Source organism: Pimephales promelas, chromosome 15, assembly GCF_988280905.1.
Source record: "Pimephales promelas chromosome 15, fPimPro1.hap1.1, whole genome shotgun sequence".
NCBI lineage: Eukaryota > Metazoa > Chordata > Actinopteri > Cypriniformes > Leuciscidae > Pimephales > Pimephales promelas.
The window spans coordinates 34,180,001-34,202,009 of record NC_142783.1 but is presented as its reverse complement, the minus strand read 5'-3'; the positions used below and the strand labels follow the sequence as shown (position 1 = coordinate 34,202,009).

The 22,009-nt window shown below is 36.9% G+C and overlaps 4 protein-coding genes across 4 annotated transcripts in view; all 4 read right to left on the bottom strand.

Moving 5' to 3' along the window:
• LOC120473281 (zona pellucida sperm-binding protein 3) overlaps positions 1-22,009 on the bottom strand; it is a 194,702-nt gene that overhangs the window by 71,331 nt on the left and 101,362 nt on the right.
• Positions 5,416-9,725, bottom strand: gpr65 (G protein-coupled receptor 65). Its single transcript, XM_039662954.2, has 2 exons — positions 9,588-9,725; positions 5,416-6,501 (listed from the first exon to the last, which is right to left on the bottom strand). The coding sequence occupies exon 2, from the start codon at positions 6,489-6,491 to the stop codon at positions 5,448-5,450; it is 1,044 nt and encodes a 347-aa protein (XP_039518888.2). The 5' UTR covers positions 6,492-6,501; positions 9,588-9,725; the 3' UTR covers positions 5,416-5,447.
• LOC120473262 (G protein-coupled receptor 4-like) lies at positions 11,684-12,715 on the bottom strand. Its single transcript, XM_089119984.1, has one exon. It carries the CDS (start codon positions 12,656-12,658, stop codon positions 11,774-11,776), a length of 885 nt encoding a protein of 294 aa, XP_088976110.1. The 5' UTR covers positions 12,659-12,715; the 3' UTR covers positions 11,684-11,773.
• bdkrb1 (bradykinin receptor B1) overlaps positions 21,262-22,009 on the bottom strand; it is a 3,263-nt gene continuing 2,515 nt past the window's right edge. Inside the window, exon 2 of the mRNA XM_039662953.2 lies at positions 21,262-22,009. This exon is cut by the window's right edge and continues 584 nt beyond it. Within this exon, the coding sequence (XP_039518887.2) occupies positions 21,514-22,009 (496 nt within the window). The 3' untranslated portion in view covers positions 21,262-21,513.

The window sequence follows — 22,009 nt, the reverse complement described above, 5'->3', positions numbered from 1 at the left end:
CGCCCACGGAGAGCGCGCGCTATTCAAACGCAAATGATCTGAGGCAATCCATGCAAACCTGTGAACGCCCACATCAACTCGATAAAACACATCAAGTTTAATCAGCTTAATGTACTCTACGTCATTTTGCTACGCTGTGAGGAAAAATTCTATCGTAATAATAGTAAAAAAAACATAAATACAATTTTAAATAATGTTGCTATCTTGTAAAGTGTATACCTAATCTGAATGTCAATTAGAGTGCACTAAATCTGTTTTACAGAGAAAATGAGAATATTTTCACTCATAAAAATCTCAAACCATTACAAAGTAACACATAATGAGAGTAGAAAACCTGAAATAGTATTTTCTTGTAAAACATACTCCAATCATTTTTGTTTATACATCTTCGAAAAATCTATGTTCGATCTCAAGGCGCGTGTAGGAACCTGACAGGGTTTTAGTGGTTTATTGATGGATGATAAAGATTCTCTGAAGCATTTTTAGCCGGGTTACAGATCACGAAGGGCAACACGAGGGCAAGAGGGTATTGAAACCGTCTCAAGAGAGGAACCAGGATTTACATCATCAATAAAAGCACCGCTAGTGAACTCAGGGACACGTTTACAGCGGAGCGAGTCGAGAGCATCTACCTCATGATCATGTTTCCAACACGGTCCTGATCGATGTGGGCGGAGGTTTCAAAGTCAGTAGATGCTGATGATGAAAGGTTTGGTTTACTGGATGAGAATAAGAAAGCGGAAGATTGTGTTAATACGCATCATTTCTGCTTCAGATAAGTATCAGTTTGTATGGTGTGTTGAAATTATATGACAAGACACACTCCAACAACATTGATGTTATCAAAATGCTGACCTATAAATGAATTTATCATGTTAACCACAGTTAAAAAAAAACATGGTTAGTCATTGTTTTCTTTAGCAATACTGGAAACTTGCTATTTGCTGTCACTGTCTTCTGCCAAAAAGAGAAATAAATATAATTTAATAATATAAAATTAAATAAGCTAAGTAGAAATGCATAGCCTAATCATGTTTGGCTTGGTGCCGTCAAAGTTGTGTTGGATTTTCTTCTCAGCAAGATAAAGTATAGGTTAAGAAGCCCATCTATCACTGTTTTCCATGTTCACAGAGTTAGTTGTTGGAGTAAATATCTGCTATAATCTGTGTTTACATAGCTTTTAAAGAAATTCTGAAGTGGAAAATACTGAATTATTTTAGACGGATGTCCTTGCACTAGATATATTTAAAATAATAATGTACTTCACCACTTTTTACTGGTAACAGAAGACATTTGGCATTATCAGTGACTCGATATATGTTTACACTCGTAATGAAAAGGTTGCTTCGGTGTGAAAGCCCCTTGATGTTGATAAAATAGTAAAATATAGCTTTCATTTTAAGGAATCAGGATGCATAGCCTGTGTATTTAATTCCTGAGACTATCCAGTCTTAGTTATTTTAATTTAGATTTTTTTTAATTCAGTTTCTGTAGCCTATTTCAGTACCTGAATACTAGTGTTAGACCTATCCGAACTCTCTTTATTCTGTTGTATTTATTTGTGCTACTTTTTCAGTTCAACAAATCAGCCTTCCCTGTGTTATGTAAACTCTTGAGCAATAAAATTACCCCAACTTGGAACACAAATACAATGAGTGAGCAAACATTTAGGTGAGATAAATGTCATTTTAAAAATAATTGTCAGAATACTATGGTTTATACATTAAGCATAAGTAACAGTCATTTAAAACCATAATCAAGTGTAAGAACAGATAATTTAAAAGGAGAAGTTTTGTTTAATTTTAGACTGTGGTTTGGCACTTCCTGAATGATCACTTCCCCTTTCTATTGAGGTGTGTGTGTGTGTGTGTGTGTGTGGCCTGGTGTACCGTATGTTATGGGGACAAAATGTCCTCAAAAAGATTTTTTTTTTTTGAAAGACTCTGACAATGAAACAGAAAAGCCTTTTACATTGTTAAACCTTTGAATCATCAAAGAATCATAAAAAAATCACTGGTTTCCACACTGTACTGTTTTGAGCAAATCATATTAGAATGATTTCTGAACAATCATGTGACACTGAAGAATGGAGTTATGATGCTGAAAATTCAGCTTTAATTAATTACATTATAAAATATATGCAAACAGAAAACAGCTATTTAAAATTGTAATAATTTCACTGTTTTTATTGGGTTTTTTCATTAATAAATGCAGCCTTGGTGAGCCGAAGAGTTACAAATATCTTACAGACTCCAAACTTTTGAATGGTAATAATGCAATATATAAATGTGTTTGTATGCATATACATTAAATATGACAAAAACAACACTCCTATAGGAGATTAGTTTAATGGTATTATTGAAAAAGTCAATAATACCATTGAAAAACAATGAAAAGGGCATAGATAACACTCAAAATAATATTTTGTGCAAATAGTGAAGATGTGGAGGAAGTACAAATGAAAGCAAGTATTTCTGTGGAAGTGCGTTACCTACTGCATTATTTAACAGACGGGAAGTTATGATGAAATGCTGTTCTCATTTCTCATAAAAGCAAGGATTATCGTAAGTTGTCTTGACGTTGACAGTCAAAGATCATAGATCAGTCCTTACGTTTGAATGAAAGGTATTTTTAAAATACTTTTTACTAGTGGTTGTAGGACATTATGTAGTGAGGAGAGCAAAATAAAATAAACTGTGACACATTATACCCAAAAATTCTTCATACAGTGACTACCTGTGAAAATTATGTACATTTTGGACCATACATTAGGCCTATTTTTTCTTTAATTGCTAATGTGACCTTTTTACACAACAGACTGAACAACATGAAGCATTGCTTGGTAATTGGTTGACCTATATTGGGATTATAATCGTGTAATTCTAATTATAATTCTGTTTAGTCTAACAGATGCATGGACACAACCAGTGAAATATTAACTGATTTGATATCTCTGAGATCTTGTCATATTTTATTACCATTTTCTAAATGATAGCGAATAAACTGATAATGTGAGAAATGTTGAAGGTGTCTGAATACATTTTGGTTTGACTGTATAAGTCAGTGGTTCCCAACCCTTTTTTTGTCTGAGACCCCCTTTTTCCCAAGAAAATATTTTAGGGCCCCCCTTCATATTTAATGTTATTATCACTCTTGTAAGCTTCCAGCAAGGATTACAAAATATGTTGTTTCCAAACAAACGGTACTATAACCAGATGTGTTTATGCACAAATAATAGCATATAATATTGAAAATACAATAACAAAAACATCAATACGCCCTTTGTAATTTAAAAACGTCAGAGAAGCTTATATATTGGCCCTATTTGAAATGCAAAAAACAAAAAATATTCACAGTGGTGTGTTGTAAAAAAAAAAAAAGGAAAGAATATAGAAAGAAAATGACTGTTGTCCGGAATCTCAATACTTGCAAGTTATTTGTGAGGCTTTATCAATATGAGGCTTTATTTTTACGCTTTTGTCGCTATAGCGAGCGATAATAAACTTGCGTTTATTAACAGAAATGTTATTTTATTATTTTATTTACCTTTATTTTACCAGGAAATAGTCCCATTGAGATTCAGAATCTCTTTTTCAAGGGAGTCCTGGCCAGGACAGCAGAATAAATAGTTCCATATTAAAAAAAATACATATAAACATTTGACAAGACAAAAAAAAACTGTACATTTTTGGAATCATAACATAATCTCAAACATAATCACCAGCAGCTCTCAGTAACAGTACATGTGCATCTAGTACTCAAATAGTCCTTTATCCTCCTTTTAAATTGCGTCATTGTCGGAATACAGTCAAATTTTAGCTGATTTTGCAATTTATACCAGGATAACGGTGCAAAAACTTTAAAGGCACTTTCACCGAAGACAGTTCGCGTTCGTGGGATTTCATACATGATTCGTCCATTTGATCTAAGATTACATTTCCTAGTGACTTTAATGTGTCTTTCGGAAGAACGTTGTAGCCGGAACTACTTCTCGCAGGTACTGGGCTACTCCGCAGCGGCAGCGATCCGAACTAGGGATGTTAACTGATGACGTTTGACCGTATCAATGTTAACTGATGACCGGTCGACCTATCAAAGTGGTCGGTAGTCGGTGAAAAAAAAAAAGAAGTGATCTCTAAATTAGGCTAATATAGACAGTGGACTAAACGCTACTACAGTTAGCCATCTCATTCCAAGATATTTTTGTGTGAAGAAGTGAACTCAATTTTTCATAACTCGCCTGTTTGTACTTAATAAACCAATAAAAACATTTGGCGTGAGGTCACAGCTTTTGGGTTCGCGCGTTAACAAGATTTGCGAAAAGTAAAGGCTACAGGCTAAAACACTTGAGATGACAGGATGAAGCGTGCAAAGTGGGACCATTTCACCAAAAAGAATGACACAGATGTAAGTTGCAACTTGCGTTATACAGTTCTTAAATACAGTAGTAGCACATCATCGATGATGTATCACCTGAAAACGCAACACCCGCAAGCCTCTTCGGGTCATCTATGCTAGCTGGTAGGAAATGTGACAAACAGCGCTCAGAGACTATTATAGTGTGTGTGTGTGTGTGTGTGTGACTCGAAATGGCTGTTATTTCTAATAGCATAGCATATTTTAAACTAATCGGTTAACCGGTTTCAACCGGCTAATGAGGCTCGGTGGTCAGTCAAGAAAATTTTTAGTTTTCGCCATCGCTAATCCAAACCAGTGTAAAATAGTCCCAATGTAAACACTTATTATAGGTGTACATTAGTGGTTCAGGATAAGACATAATCGCTCATAATATACATTTTGAACAGATAAAAGTTAAGGACTTTTATTTAATGGTCATTGCTCAAAACTTTTCAAAATATGACGCGACCCCCCCCACAGAGCTTCTGGGCCGCGACTAGGGTTGGGTATCGTTGAATTTGAACGATTCTGATTCCGATTCCGATTCCTTGTTTTGATTCCGGTTCCTAAAGATTCTCGATTCCGATTCTTTTAAGAGGCAGGGTCAAAAAAGTTTAGCTAACCAATGGTCTTTCTGAAGGAAATACTCCTTCTGTCACAAATACTCTTTTTGTCACAAATTTTGCCGAGATTTCGTTATTTTTAGAAAAGCGAAGCCACACTTTGGACCGCCGACGTAAGCTACTCATGTTCGACTCGCGCGGTTATGCCAACGCTTCCGGTAGACGCTTCTTCGTTGGTGTTGTTCAGCGGTTTCTTCTTCCGCTCGGCGGACTGTGAATATCGAAACTAGGAATTGAAATTTTAACTTTTGAACGATTCCGGGAAAAACGAAAAGTTAGTCGCGGTTCCAATCGATACTCGATTCTCGATACCCAACCCTAGCCGCGACCCCCCTGTTGGGAGTCTTCCTTTCATTTCACTCATTGCTTTCAGTCCCGTTCTTTTTTAAAAACACAATAGCATATATAAACATCAGCTTGATCCAATCACAACTGTAATTCAGATGTACAGTATATAGGGATTTTGTGATTGGATTCCACACCAGTCCCAAGGATTTGGTTGTTTTCCGGTCCCGTCTCTCTTTGCTCCTCTTTCGTCCATATTCTCCTGAAGACGAGTAACAGGCTTGAAGCACTGGTTTGACCCGTTCTGCTCGTGAAGCCGTACAGGAGCGGATCGGCGAGGCAGTTGAGCATAGCGAGGAAGGCGCTTGCCTTATATCCGATGAAGAGCCAGTTGGGATACGGACAATCCTCCAGAAAAACCCTCAAAACCATCATGATGTGCAGGGGCCCGAAACACAAATAAAGAGTCAGCAAAATGCCTCCGAGAAGATTGAACACATGCCGGCGCTCCATCGACCCCAGAGTTCGGTTTTTCTTTACGTCCGAATAGATCTGCCAATAACAGAAACCCACCACCAATGCAGGAATGAGGAAACCCACTACAAAACGAGCCACGTTGACCCGTTTTTGCTGATTTGACAAAGGAAATAGGTCCAAGCAGACTGAATAATCGTCATTATATTCGTAGACGCTATCTGGACGCACAGTGATTGCATTGAATACGACGCTAAAAATCCAAGCGGCAATGCTCACGCTGAGTGCAATCCTGCGCTTTCTAAACTCGCAAAACTGTAGCGGGTGAACGATGGCTAGGTAGCGATCCACAGCGATGCAGCTCAGAAGTACGGTGCTGGTGTAGAAGTTTGTGAAGAGCAGGAAAACGCACACGACACACGCCGTCTTTCCGTAAATCCACGTGTCGTGGAGAGCGAACTGAATCCACACGGGCAAACACGCGATAAACAAGAGGTCCGAGAGAGCCAGATTAAACATATAAACGCCCAACTCGTTCTTCAGACGGATGAGCCGGTATGACACAAATAGGAAGAAGACGTTGGACGGGATGCCGATCAGGATCATGGCCAAGTGCAACGCGACGAACACCTTCTTTTCTTGATTCTCAGACGGGTGGCAGTCCGAATCGTTCACGCCGGAGGAGTTCGTCCATCCCTCCGTTACATTCATCTCAAGACAGCTAGTTTATATGAGGAGGGATACAAACATCATTATTTGTTATGTGATGGTTTTACCGGACAGTAGACTAGCAACTATTAACTCAACACAAAATTGTAGTTTATTCAGGACCGTTTCAAACTCCGTGCTCTTTTTATGCTGCTCTTTTATATACATTCAGTGACATTGAAAATGGTCAGAAGCAAACACAATAATATCATAGATTTGAGAGTAATAAACACTACTGGTCAAAAGTTTGGAATAATAAAGATTATTTAATGTTTTTAAAGAAATCTCTAGGGCTGTGAAACGCGATTAAACACATCCAAAATAAAAGTTTGTGTTTACATAATATAGCCTATGTGTGTGAACTGTGTATAATTATTCTGTATATATAAATACACAGACATACATGTATATTTTTAAGAAAAATGTGTTATTTATATGAAATATGTTTGTATAGTACAAATTATACACACACACACACACACACACACACACACATATATATATATATATATATATATATATATATATATATTAGGGCTGTGCAAAAATGAATTGCGATTAATCGCATCCAAAATAAAAGTCTGTGTTTACATAATATGTTTGTGTGTGCTGTATATAATTATATTGTATTTATAAATACCTATGCATGCATGTATATATTTAAGAATTATTTGCGCTTAAATTCTGTATATATATAAATACATAAATACATCTAAATTATATAAATATAAATATTTAATATATGAATAACACATTTTCTTAAGTATATACATGCATGTGTATTTATATATACAAAATAATTAGATACAGCACACACAAATATATTATGTGAACACAGACTTTTATTTTGGATGCGATTAATCGCAATTAATTTTTGCACAGCCCTAATATATATATATATATATATATATATATATATATATATATATAAGCAACTATTTCTTAAATATATACTTGCGTGTGTGTATTTGTATTTATATATACAAAATAATTATACACAGTTCACACACATGTATTATGTAAACACAAACTTTTATTTTGGATGTGATTAATCGCGATTAATTGTTTCACAGCCCTATAAGTCTTATGTCACCGAGGCGAGGCTGCATTTGGTTCAGCAAAAATAATATTGGGAAATATTTAGGGATGTCCCGATCCGATACTCAGGATCGGTATCGGCTCCGATCCAGCCATTTTTGCGGGATCGGGTATCGATCAGACGAGGCCGATCCAAATCCGATATTGTGCGTATACTATTATGTTATTGTTAAGCCCCACAGAAGGCACAAAAACATTCTAAAGTACCATGAAGCTTTCGTGCACTCTATTATAAGTGTTCTGAAGCCATTATGTGAGAGAGAAATTAATATTTAAGTCATTAAATTCAAGATCACATAAACTTTTCCCTCTCGCGGCTGTCAGTCATTCTCCATTCAGCACTCAAACAGCGCGTCGCGTTCGGTTACAGTCAATGATGAAACTATCTTCAAGATGATTCAATGTTAATACTATTATACTTTATCTGTAGATAAAGGTCTATGTTTTCCCATAAAACAACATTATCTTGCTGGACTTTATTCCTGTAACTATCGTGTTACTTCCTACCAGGTGTCGGACGCTGTCAGTTAGATCACCTCACCAGAGTCAGAGCACTATTGTTCTTCACGCGCATAGTAACTGAATTTTAAAACTGTTTAAAGAAAAGGCTCAATAAACTTGTATAGATAGATACTGTTTAATACACTGTCCATCAATATGTATTTCCTTTGTGTTTTTAACTTTTCAAAGCGGACTCGACGCGTAGCATGCATAGGGTGCATACTCAGCTGCGTGCTGTAACTCCACGTGGTTTCAAGCGCCTCATTCTGCGCTCGGAATGCGCATAAGCGCTTTGTGCCGCACTGTGTTGGAGTCATTCATATCATAATGCAGTGACGTAATTAAAGCTTATTAACATTAATAATTATTAAAGTTGCTGCCTCATTAAATAGCTGTGCTATACATTTAATGTCTCAATTTTTTTAGTATATACAAAATATATAAAATAATTACTTGGCTATATATAAAATAGTTATCTTTTTCATTTTTGTTATATTGTTTTTCATGAATGTATTTTACAACAATACAAAGAGCAATATGTATTATTCGCTAATCTAGTTTATAACAGCATTTGTTGTCATAGATTATGATCATATATTTTGGGGATTTGTTGTTTATCTTTATAATGAAGCTGTCTGTATTAAGTAGATTGTGTTTAACACACACAAGAGTGATAATCAGTTTAACACACAGTTATAGAAATTCTACTTGCTTTAAAAAAACTGTACTGCTATTTAAAATGTAGAACACTGCTGTTTAAATTGTTTTAACTTTAAACCTGTTGGTAGCTAGCTAGCTTTAAGTACTGAAGTACCTGCATTTTCTTTTATATATATATATATAGTGTTTGAATAAAGGGTGGGATGTGAACTATATACTGGAGGTATATTTTAAGGGGCTAATTGAGAAAATTGCTATATTTTTTATTAGTTTAAAAATAAAATAAAAATATCGGATTAATATCGGTATCGGCAAAAGCCAAAACTGTGGCATCGGCATCGGTATCGGTATCGGAAGTGAAAAAGTGGTATCGGGACATCCCTAGAAATATTATTACAACAGAATGTTCAATTCATCAAAGAATCCGACGAAAAAATAAAATAAAAATGGTTATGATTCATATGTTTTTTACAGAACGTTTATTAAAAAAAGTTGAATAAAAATCTTTTGTAACATTATAAATGTCTTTAATATCACTTTTGATATTATTAATATATTAAAATTATTATATGATCCACAGAAGAAAGTCATACAAGTGATATGAGGGCGATTTAACAATGAAAGATCTTCATTTTTGTGTGAAACGTCCCTTATTAGCAGATTTATATACTGACTCATGATATTAAGAACAAAACTGTAAAATATATACAACAACTTTTCAGTATAGTTATTATACAATATCTTTTCTAGAAATCAACCAACCAAACCTTTTGAAAACCAAGTGCATTTTAACTGCATCAAAAGCCCATGTGCTGAATATTTTAGATCAAATCTACTCACCATAAGTGCAGCCATTCAGGAACCCGTTTTTATGACAAAATATGATAAAAGTATTTGCAAAGATGTAATCGAAGGAACTGCACATTGCAACAATCTCCTTCACATGAGAGGAAGCAAGAGTGGCAGATACTACTTCCTTGTTCGCCGTTACTTAGTGGACAGAAACCACAAAACACTACAGTGAACACATCCTGCCTTCCTGAAACATGATTTGTCACTTGTTTACTGCATGTATACTTATATATAGCTTAAGTCTTTTAGTTACTCATGTTGTTATTTTTGGTAATTAAGTTTTGATAATGAGGTTGAGTTATCTGAGTCTGTAAGATTGGACTTTAAGCTAAAATATTTTGTCACACTTTATTTTAGGGTCCAATTTTCACTTTTAACTAACTATTAACAACCTTTTGCGTTAAAGGGATCATATAATGCCATTTTCATACGTGTTAATTTGTTTCTTTAGGGTCTAAATGAACAGTTTGTAATATACTTTAATTAAATATTCTCATTAGTATTGTAAGAAAACACTCATTTTACTTGGTCAAAAACCGCTCTCATTTCAGTGCATGTGTCTTTAAATGATAATGAGCTTCGCTGACTCCGCCCCTCTGTTCTGTGGGGCGTTTGACACAACACACTGGAGTGTTGCCTTGACAACAGTTGAAGGATATTTTGGATAGAGAAGCTAGGGGGGGGGTTGGTTGCTAGTGCTAGTTTTACCTAGCGAAACTAGGTATGTAATTTTTTAGCAATCAAAAAGCACGTCTAATTAATTGAAATCATGTATTATGAACATTTTAAGAAAAAAAATTATATATGAAAAAAGATAAAAAAGATTTATCATAAACTTTTTGTAAAATAACATGCTGCACAATGAGCTTTACTGTTAAAATTAAAACATGGATTATTCCTTAAATTCGGTTTTATTAAAAAAAAAACATAATTTATTTGGATAGTGTTATTATTACATTATCATATATCTAAATTTTACTGTACAACAGTAATATATTTCTGTCAAGTTAAACCCGAACTTTTATTGTGACGGGTTAAATAATGGTAAGGGAAACACTCACTTGTTTTGATGACAGGGGTTGCGTGTATCCACTGAATGCTCGTGTGGAGTCAGACATATCTCAGAAACCATAGATGTTTTGATAGTGGGTTTGCGTTGCGTGCTGTTAAACGGATTAGATCTATTTCACAGAAGCCTTTTTCTCTCTGGAAACAAGCGCACACACCAAACAAATGCACAGAAATGCAGCACTCAAGAGTTTGGACACACCTGCTCATTTTTATTATAACAGTTCACCAGCCTTTCGGTTTAATCCTGTATCATATTTGATAGACAAATATGATCAAAACTAAAATAAAAACCTGTTGCACTCAATCCACTACATGTGTAATTGCACAAACGTCCAAACTCATGGTGTACTGGTCTTTTTGCTGTGAAATCTTTACATATTTTTTATCAAGTAGACATAATAACTTTGATATTGTTCAAAGAGCAACACTTACTGGTCTGAAGCAACTTCATTTGATTTGATTTGATTATTCACACACAATGTTTTAAAATCTCAAATATGATCATCAGACCTTTGAGGAAGGTTTATTTGTTCATATCTCAATCATAATTGAATTGCATTATGTTTTAAAACTATACAGATATTTGACCATAAAACGAAGCATTTAAATATCATCTACTGGTGCCGACTAATATTTAAATTAATTTTATATTTAAATATTTAAACACACCCAAACTTTTCTTTATTCAGCTCACTTTTAACTTTCTTATTATTTTCATGTGTCAGGCTTTACAGTGTCAACATCATGAGTAACATAAAATTCAGTCAATTCTGTCCTACTATATATATGAAGAGTTCAGATGCAAAAGCCTCTAAGTGCCATTTGAAATTTTCTTCTAGAATGACCCTTTTTATCAAGCTTGTATATTTAAGTTCAGTGATTTCACTTAAATGGCAATGATAATTACCTATTAATTGTTATTTAAGTGAAATTACTGAACTTCAATATACAATTTTGATAAAAATCATCATTAAAGAAGAAAATTTCAAATGGAATTTAGAGGCTTTTGCATCTGAACTCTTCATATATAAGCATTGTGAATACTAACAAATGATTGTCATTCATATACAGTATATTTGCAGTCTTGCGGTGTTATTCTAAACTCAGGCTTTCACCACAGATGAATAAATCTTGCTGAATTGTTTCCCACAGCACTTAAAAAGGCTTTTCATTTCAGTTTTGGCACTTTCACTCATGAGACAATAAATGATGGGATCTAAAACACTGTTTATTGTGGTGGTGGCCACAAACACCATGTAAACCCCTCTCAGATTTTGCGCAACGCCGCAGTCTTCGGGCTCCAATAGTCCCCTGATGAACATCACCACCTGAAACGGGGTAAAAGCCACCAAGTAGGTGAACAGAAGACACAGAAGTAGAAAGCAGATCTTTCTCCGTTCGCTGACCACAGTAGATGTGCTTTTATTCAGCGCCCTGATGATCTCCATGAAGCAGAAGGTCATGATGAGCACAGGAACGAGAAACCCCAGGACGGCTCGTGTGATGGCCATGTTGGCAGCAGCTTTGGTCATTATCCCTGGCTCCTCGCACATTCGACTGAGAGAAAAGTTCCTGATCTCGTATGAGTACTCCAGAAGACCGAGATGAACCGTAATCTCCACCAGCCACACGATGACGCTCACCATCACAGCGGTTCTGACCTCTCGCACCCGTACGAAATGCAGCGGGAACACTATGGCTAAATATCGATCCGTCGAGATGCAGCACAGAAACCCGGAGCCCACGTAGAAGCTGTTGAACATGACCACCGCAATCACACTGCACAGACCGTCACTCACCGCCTGCCCGAATGCCATCATAATCCAGACGGGCAGAGTTAGGATATACAGGAGATCTCCGACACACAAGTTAATCAGATAAACCGCCAAATTATTGCCTTTCTTCATCAGAACACAGGCCACGTACAGAGACAAACAGTTCGCCGGAAATCCAATGATGAAGAATATCGAGTAAGCCGTCGGGTACATGTACCGCTCTATCGTGTTGCCATGTGTGCAGTTAGTTGAGTTTGAAGAAGCGTTGTCAGCCATGGTATTATTTTTCTAAAGAAGCTGAGTGCAACTCTCATCCTCTCATCATATAATACTGTGAATAGGCGTTGCCTTCATTGAAAAATAAGCCATGCAAATCATGTTTTGGAAACTAGTTCTGCATGGCTGCTGATTTCCAGGATGAAATGCTAAAGAGGGAATAGTGTGAATGTGTTTATTAAGTCTTTAATTTCTTTAAATATATGGGAAATAATTCTACCTTCTAGAAATAATACTACTACATGGGCGGCTCCTGATGACTCAGGAGTATGACTCATCGACGTGGTCGGCCTCGACCCCTTGGAGCTGGGCGGTTGGGATGAGCCTCGTGGAACTGGGTGAGGAGTAGGGTTGGGTATCGAGAATCGAGTATCGATTGGAACCGGGACTAACTTTTCGTTTTTCCCGGAATCGTTCAAAAGTTAAAATTTCGATTCCTAGTTTCGATATTCACAGTCCGCCGAGCGAAAGAAGAAACCGCTGAACAACACCAACGAAGAAGCGTCTACCAGAAATGTTGGCATAACCACGCGAGTCGAACATTAGTAGCTTACGTCGGCGGTCCAAAGTGTGTGTTTGTGACAAAAGGAGTATTTCCTTCAGAAAGACCGTTGGTTAGCAAGGTTAGCTAAACTTTTTTTGACCCTGCATGGCTCTTAAAAGAATCAGAATCGAGAATCGTTGGGAACCGGAATCGAAACAAGGAATCGGAATCGGAATCAGAATCGTTCAAATTCAAACGATACCCAACCCTAGTGAGGAGGGATGGATCCCTTATGCAGAGTTCAGACTGCATGATTTTAGCCACGATTTTGGCTCGCCGACAGGTTTTGAGAAATCGCTGACAAATGCCCGAAATCACAGGCAAATCGGCGCTCGTTCACGCGAGTGACAATCACGCAGTGTGAATGAACAAAGACGCGAACTGAGAGAATCACCGACGAGTCGCCGACGCCCGTGAGATATTTGGCATGCTAAATATCTGGACCTGTCGGCGATTCAAAATCCTGCTGTGTGAAAAGTGTTTTGACTGAAAACTACATCGGCGATCACCGGCAGCCAGTGAGAGAGCAAGATACAGAGCAGCAGGGAGTTCGGGGAAGAGTTATAGATCACATATCAACATGATATGGCATTGTTTCAACAAAAAAAGCTTCTTCTCGGTCTATTTGGACACAATAAATGGAAGAAAAATTAGTAGACATTTGGCAGGAGCACTCGTGTCTGTTTCACCAGCTGTACCACAACCGGGTCGAAAAAAAAAGTCTCACGTGAGAACTCCGGTCTTGCACGTGTGGTGTCGCGCGTTGTTTCCTTTTCATATCTCACGCGTGTTTGTTGTGAAATGTAGTTTGCGTGCAGCGTGCTAGACAGAGTCTGTCGGCGATTTTTCTAAAGTCATGCAGTGTGAAACCTTCTGTCGCCGATCCATCGTCCAGTGTGAACACAGCAGCGACTGAATGCTGGCCAAGATAGTCATGCAGTGTGAAAAGAGCAGCGACCTGACTACTTTGAAAATCGTGCAGTCTGAAAGAGCCATTAGAGGGAATAGCCCCTTTTCCACCAAAGCATTTTGAGAGCCGGTTCAGAGCCGGTGCCTGCGCGCGAACCAGTTCTTTGTGTTTCGACAGCCAAAGAACCGGTTCTCGGCCAGGAGAACTGGTTCCAAAGCGGCACCAACTCTTTGCTGGACTAGAACTGTTCTTTTACCACGTCATGCTTATGTCAGGGGCTGGGGCAGGTTTAGATCCTAAACATCTTAAACATCTAAACATCTTAAACATCTGAACGTCCTAAACATCTTTTCTGACCATAATAAAGGATCGCAAAGCCAAGATTATGCTTGTTATGCTTGAAGTTAACACAAGCATGTAATTTTTTTTATTGAAGTCATTATAAGCAAAGAAGAAAAGTCACAATATAGAACAAATAAATGGAAAGAAAAAAAGACACAATTACAGGGGTACATAACTTATTAGAAAAAATAACATCAAACGTAAAGATTAAAAGACTTACATATTTCAATTGTTTTTTTTTTATTTCAATTGGCTATGTCTTCTGAAAGACCAATATGGCGGAAAACGTGTTCAAACAGCTTGTTGGCGGTTTCGAAGGCCGTGAGGAGACCCTTCAAAGGGACAAGCTTACAGGCTTTGGAGAAGCGTTGTACTACGACTGAGATGCAGGTCTGTGAGTCGGAAGGAGGGAGGTCGGGACCATGTTCGACGAGGAATAGGTAGAGTTTTGAGCTTCCCCTTCGGGAGCCGACATGGGATATTGGTGGTGGCACAAATCGAGCATCCACGAACGTGCGCGATGGTGAGCCACCAGAACCGACTATTGAGGAGTGAGAGGGTTCGGTGGCGACCAGGATGTCCAGAACACAGGGAAATGTGGACCGAGTCTAGGAGGGGTAGGCATTGTGAAGATGGACCATATGTCCAGCCTTCTGGACCTCGTGGCGGAGCCGGTTTAGCACGGGTTGCAATTTGGACATGATTGTCTAGGGTCCATTCATTTGGACTGACGACTATGGCAGGAGGGAGAATGGGCTCAGGAGGCGACATTGTGGATTCTGGCGCATAAAGGCGGGAGAGTTGGTCGGCCTTCTGATTCTTATCTCTAGGGTTGGGTATCGAGAATCGAGTATCGATTGGAACCGGGACTAACTTTTCGTTTTTCCCGGAATCGTTCAAAAGTTAAAATTTCGATTCCTAGTTTCGATATTCACAGTCCGCCGAGCGAAAGAAGAAACCGCTGAACAACACCAACGAAGAAGCGTCTACCGGAAGTTTTGGCATAACCGCGCGAGTCGAACATGACTAGCTTACGTCGGCGGTCCAAAGTGTGTGTTTGTGACAAAAGGAGTATTTCCTTCAGAAAGGATTATTTCCTTCAGAAAGACCGTTGGTTAGCAAGGTTAGCTAAACTTTTTTTGACCCTGCCTCTTAAAAGAATCAGAATCGAGAATCGTTGGGAACCGGAATCGAAACAAGGAATCGGAATCAGAATCGTTCAAATTCAAACGATACCCAACCCTACTTATCTCCAGTACGATAGGTCACACGGGTGAAGAAGAGTGCCCATCGAGCTTGGCGAGTGTTCAGACGTTTGGCTTCACGAAGGAACTCAAGGTTACGATGATCCGCAATGACCTCGACTTGATTGGTTTCTGTGGTTCGACATGCTATAGCACATGTGCTAATTTTGAACACCTGTCCAGAGGGGCTTTTACAACAAATAAAAACACATTGTTAAACAAGACATGGCAAATTTTACACATGAGAACAACTTTAGCCCGATTTAAGCCACTGTTTGAGCTCATCAATATTGATGTTAATATTGTTCTGCAGTTTGAATCCAATTGGGAGAGTTCCATAGTTTTGCCTAGGGATGGGCGACGATTAATCGTATCCAAAATAAAAGTTTGTGTTTACATGATATATGTGTGTGTGGTGTGTATAATTATTTTCTATATATAAATACTAACACATGCATGTATATATTTAAGAAAAATGTGTTCTTCATATATCAAATATTTATACATAATATTAATTATGTATAAATATATATAAAGTATATACATGCAAATATTTCTTAAATATATACATGCATGTGTGTGTATTTATATATACAAAATAATTATACACAGTACACCACACACACATATATTACGTGAACACAAACTTTTATTTTGGATGCGATTAATCGTTGCACATCCCTAGTTTAGCCCCTCTGAAAGAGAAGCTGCAAAAGATTTTCTAAACTTTCCCATTTCCCCTTTTATCTGGGTTTATCTTTGTTGTTTAATCTGTATCTTAACCTCTCTTGCACACGACAGACTATTTCTGCACAAATTCCTTTAAGGCTGATGAACTGCAGATGTATCGTGTGTTATCATACCGTATGTACGGACAGTTTAGACATCTGGATTAACACCAGATAACTGAAACATTTTCACAGATGTAATGTATATGTGAAACAAGAGTGGTTTATGTGAAGAATCAATCCTGGCTTCATCCTAATTCACATTTTTGTACCGCATGCTAGAAGTGTGCTGCGATCTAAAACAGTGTACCAGTTTGGCATAGTGTCTGGATACTCAATACTTTTATTGTTACCATGTAAATGTTTAATTAAATGGATTAAAATGTCTTATTGCTTCATATTATGTGGTACTTTTTCAGTGTGTGTGTGTGTGTATATATATATATATATGTATATATAATATAATATAAATAAATACAATATATATACATGCATGTTTACATTTACATATACAAAAATAGTTATACACAGTACACACACATTATTCACAACACAAACTTCTATTTTGGATACAGTAGATGCATGTAAATTTTCCTCTTATGTTGATGTTGAGTGAGTCATGTCACGTTTTCTCTCTCATTTGAATATCTGGTGGTGTGTCACTTACATCATTGAGGAAAAGGCTATTGTAATTTTAATATGTTGCATTTCTGAATAAATTTGCCAGCCAGCTGGTGAGATCATTGGATTCTCTGGCACAGATGTGTGGGTTAGGTTAGGTGAAGAGTATTTGCTTATAAGTAATATAAATATCAATGGTTTGAGTATTTGCATATTTACAAGTTAGCAGCACCGAGGTACATTTACAGTTACATTCATGCATTTGGCACATGCTGTTATATCCAAAGCTATATCACAATAATAACCCAATAATAAAACAATAATAACACAAATTATAGTTAAAAGTGTGAAAAAATAATAGTGGTGCATCGATGATGACTAACTCGCTGCTGGTTAAAGTCAACTTAAGACATCCTTCATTAATTGGTAGCTTACAAATGTGCAGTCCCTGTGATTTTTCTAGTAATGGAAAGGAAACAGGGTTTTTTAGCTTAATTGTAAAGATGAACTTGATATTTTCATGCTGAACTGTCCTTGCACTACAATGCCATTCGCACACTTCAGATGTTTGCTATGACCGAAACTGTCTTTGCATTTCATGTCACCGGCAGACTTAATTTTTAAATGTCTTTTTTATTGATTCCCATGAATAGCTATTAATTCTAGTTTAGGTTTAACTACATTTTTTTCCCTGTCCTCACTGTGGGATGGAGGGAAACGTCATTTCGATTGTTTGTATAAACAATTTTACTTTCTTTTAATACCAGAATGACGTCAAACATGTGAAAGGAAGACGTTTTTTATCAGCATCGCTTGTTTAAAGTAAATATTATGCTTGAAAGTGTCTTTTCACCATATTTGGTTTAGCAATCTCATGACATCTAATGCTGCACACACACATTTCATACCTGTTCCCTTCAAATCCTGTTGTTTTTGTAATGATGTTAAACGTGGTGACATTGATGTTTCGATAATAGGATAAAGGTGTTCACCTCTTAGTGCTCTCTGATCAAAGCTGCAGAGATGGTTTGAGTAAACGCATCTGTGTTTAGCATTGATTATCTACAGCAACTTCCTTTAAACCAGCTCTTCCTGTTTATATGACAAGCTCTGCCCCTCAACCGCAAGGAAACAAGCTCAATTAAAATATTTACCAAATAGTTTACTGGAAACAAGTATTTATCATTGCTGAAAGGTACTGCTGTAAACACTTGTAAGCGTAACCTTTAGAAACGTGAAAATGTGTAGCCACTTACCACCAACAATTGGAAGATGGCGTGTTGATAAAGATTGACAGTAATTCACTTTGCGTGGCACAACATGTATACGAACAGCAAGAACATGCTGATGTACAGGAAAGATCAGAGCTCTACCTGTCTACAGCAAATGCATCTCAACATCTTTGGCCAAAATTGTACACTAAAATGCTGGATTGTTTTAACCCAAATTTGGGTCAAATATGGACAAACCCAAATGTTGGGTTAAAAATGTAATTACAGTTGAAAATGAAAGTTGAAGATTTTAAATTACATTTTTAACCCAACATTTGGGTTTGTCCATATTTGACCCAAATATGGGTTAAAACAACCCAGCATTGTTTAGTGTGTATGCTTCCTTTGGGAAGACACTCTCAGAATGCATTGCAACAATTTTTAGAATTTTAATAATCAATGCAATTTTTCCAATACTGAAAAGTGTAGATAAAAATTATGATTAAAAAGTAATATATTGTTGAATCTCAAGCCAGAAAGACTCTCTACAATGTTGTGCATTTAACCTTGGTTTATTCTTAATTTTGGAGCCTGTATAATCTTCATAATTGAGAGTTTCCACAGTCATGGAAAATTTTAAAAGTCTGATTATTGTTATTATTATGACTAGGTCTACTGTCACTCTTGGAAGAAAAGGTTCTATTTGGAACCTTAAAAGGTTCTATCAGCGCTACGTATTTGGAACCTTAAAAGGTTCTATACAGAAGCCTTTCTTTGCAACCTGGAAAAAGATTCTATATGGAACCTTTTGGGTTCATTCATAATCATTTGTTTTGTCCTTTCCGGATTAAATATTTCATATTATTGAAAAACATCAAGACCCTAAAATGTATTTATGAATGCTGTGAATGATCACAAAATTCAAGATATGGGGGTTAGAAAATGTATATATTTATGTCATTTTATGTAGTTAATCAATATCACACGAAGAGTGCCATTTCAGTTTTTCTCGTCCACAAATCAGCATGATTAAAATGTGATATTAAGTTACTACAACAACAGTTTAAAAAAGCAATAATTTAATTACAACTATAAATGTTGCAGAATAATGTAATATATGAATGGGTGCCAAAAGAGTTCTTTCTTGTCATTATAGAACCTTTTTGAGTTGAGTAAAGAACCCTATGCTTCATATATAGAACCCCACACATATACACAAACATATACATTTTTTAGATATGGCATTACACACACGCACACACATATATGTATATATAAAATTGTATATCTTCTAAATTGAATTGGTCAAGAAGATTGGGAACCATAATTAGGGTTGGGTATCGAGAATCGAGTATCGATTGGAACCGGGACAAACTTTTCGTTTTTCCCGGAATCGTTTAAAAGTTAAAATTTCAATTCCTAGTTTCGATATTCACAGTCCGCCGAGCGGAAGAAGAAACCGCTGAACAACACCAACGAAGAAGCCTCTACCGGAAGTGTTGGCATAACCACTCGAGTCGAACATGAGTAGCTTACGTCGGCGGTCCAAAGTGTGGCTTCACTTTTCTAAAAATAACGAAATCTCGGCAAAATGCAAAATTTGTGACAAAAGAAGTATTTGTGACTAGGGCTGAACGATTAATTGCATTTGCGATAAAATCGCGATATGATAAAACGCGATTTTGTAATCGCAAGAGCTGCGATTATACTGGTCACGTGACACGCGAGAGAAAAGCAGTCTGCAAGATAAAGCATCAACTTGCCACGCTACGCGGTCTGGCGTTCAGAAAAGAACAGTTTATTGTGTTATTTATTCTCTCCTCTCCTCAACAATCCTGGATCGATTCAGAGAATTTCAGAATCGAGTCTGAGCTTAGTTTTTAAACACAGATGCGTGATGACGCTGCGCGTGCTTTAGAAACGAACCGTGTTCTGAATCTGCTTGCTTCTATTTTCTCGCTCTCTCTCTTCCTCACTCACTCACACACATGACACCACTCGAACCTTCCAAAACATAGTAACGTTATTTCATAAAGTTCGGGATTGAACCGAATTACAAGGACATTCGCGGGCTTCATTGAACAGTTTTTGCCGCTTTGCTTGATGTTATAACGTTACACTTGCAGTGCGCGTTCTCTCCCGCGGGAATTTTCTTTACAAATGCTTCAGTTCACAGAGGCATTATTTATGTCTTTTGGAATGCAGTTGGCTTATTTATTAAAACCATGAAAATCACTGAGAAGGCTGCTTTCATTTTAAAATACTAACGCGTGCTTTGTGAAGAGCGCTCGTGCATGCGGCCGTGAGCGACTCATTGGTAAATGTACTTGCATGTCAAAATGCTTTTATGACGCGAAATTAATGTAAACACGGTCAGTTATATCTTAAACCAACAGGACAAACCACATTTACAATTTCAAAAGAGATATATGCATTAGTGTGAATGCAGCTTATCGTATCTAAACTGAGGGGAAATCACTCCAGCTCTTGAATGAAAAACATTCAGACAGCCTACTTTTAAATACTGAGACCACTCTTTCTTTATTGCTTGTAATGTTTTTTTTTTTGTTTCTCTTTATTTACTAGCTTTTATATTTTGAAGCTATATTATTTTATATAGCCTATTTAAAATTCTTAACATGTAATTGCTTTAATTAAATGTTTTTTTTATATTTATTTTTTAAAGTATGTGTTTTTACACATGCAATTAAATACATATTTTAAGAGTTATTAAGATTAATTAATAAGAAAAAAAGTAGATCGAATCATGAGCTATCTAAAGATTCCCATCCATACTATACAATTATTTATTGCTTGTCTTTGTCGACTAATACAGAAGGTAAATAACTTTTTTTTTAAATCGCATATTAAATCGCAATCGCAATATTGGCTAAAAAAATCGCAATTAGATTATTTTCCAAAATCGTTCAGCCCTATTTGTGACAGATGAAGTATTTCCTTCAGAAAGGATTATTTCCTTCAGAAAAACCATTGGTTAGCAAGGTTAGCTAAACTTTTTTGACCCTGCCTCTTAAAAGAATCGGAATCGAGAATCTTTAGGAACCGGAATCGAAACAAGGAATCGGAATCGGAATCAGAATCGTTCAAATTCAAACGATACCCAACCCTAACCATAATTGGAGCCATTATATGTGCATAAATAGATCATGGCTGTGTTGTAAAAATCCCAAGCTAGTCTTTCTCATATAACACAACAGGCTTGATTTGATTGGCAGTTGTCGTAGATGTTAAAACCGTCCGCTGTTGAGCGGTCACTTCCGAGGAGTGTTTTCTTCTGTTATAGATGCTGCTGACTTTCCTCTTGAAATAGTTTCCAGAGCAAACATAGAGCGCCGGATTCAGGCAGCTGTTGGAGAACGCCAAGTATACGGAAAACTGGTGTCCAATGTTTAGAAAGTGGTCCCACTCATCCTCATGCAAAACTTTCAGATCGCAGAGTAGATCAATGAAAGTCATGAAGTGAAACGGGCCCCAGCAGACGAGGAAGAACAGGGTGACGGCGCACACCAGGATTGTAGCCTTCCTGTCGTTTCTGTCTTCGCTATTCACCTTGTCTCTCCTTCGCTTCAAGGCTCGGACGATATTGAAACAGCAGAACGTGATGATCAGGAACGGCAGAGCAAATCCCACCAAGTTTAGCTGCATATAATGAGCCATCCTCCAACCC

What these genes read in the sequence shown, in the direction of transcription:
- gpr65 (XM_039662954.2), bottom strand. Translation starts at nt 6,491, where the DNA reads ATGAATGTAACGGAGGGATGGACGAACTCCTCCGGCGTGAACGATTCG.
- LOC120473262 (XM_089119984.1), bottom strand. Translation starts at nt 12,658, where the DNA reads ATGTACCCGACGGCTTACTCGATATTCTTCATCATTGGATTTCCGGCG.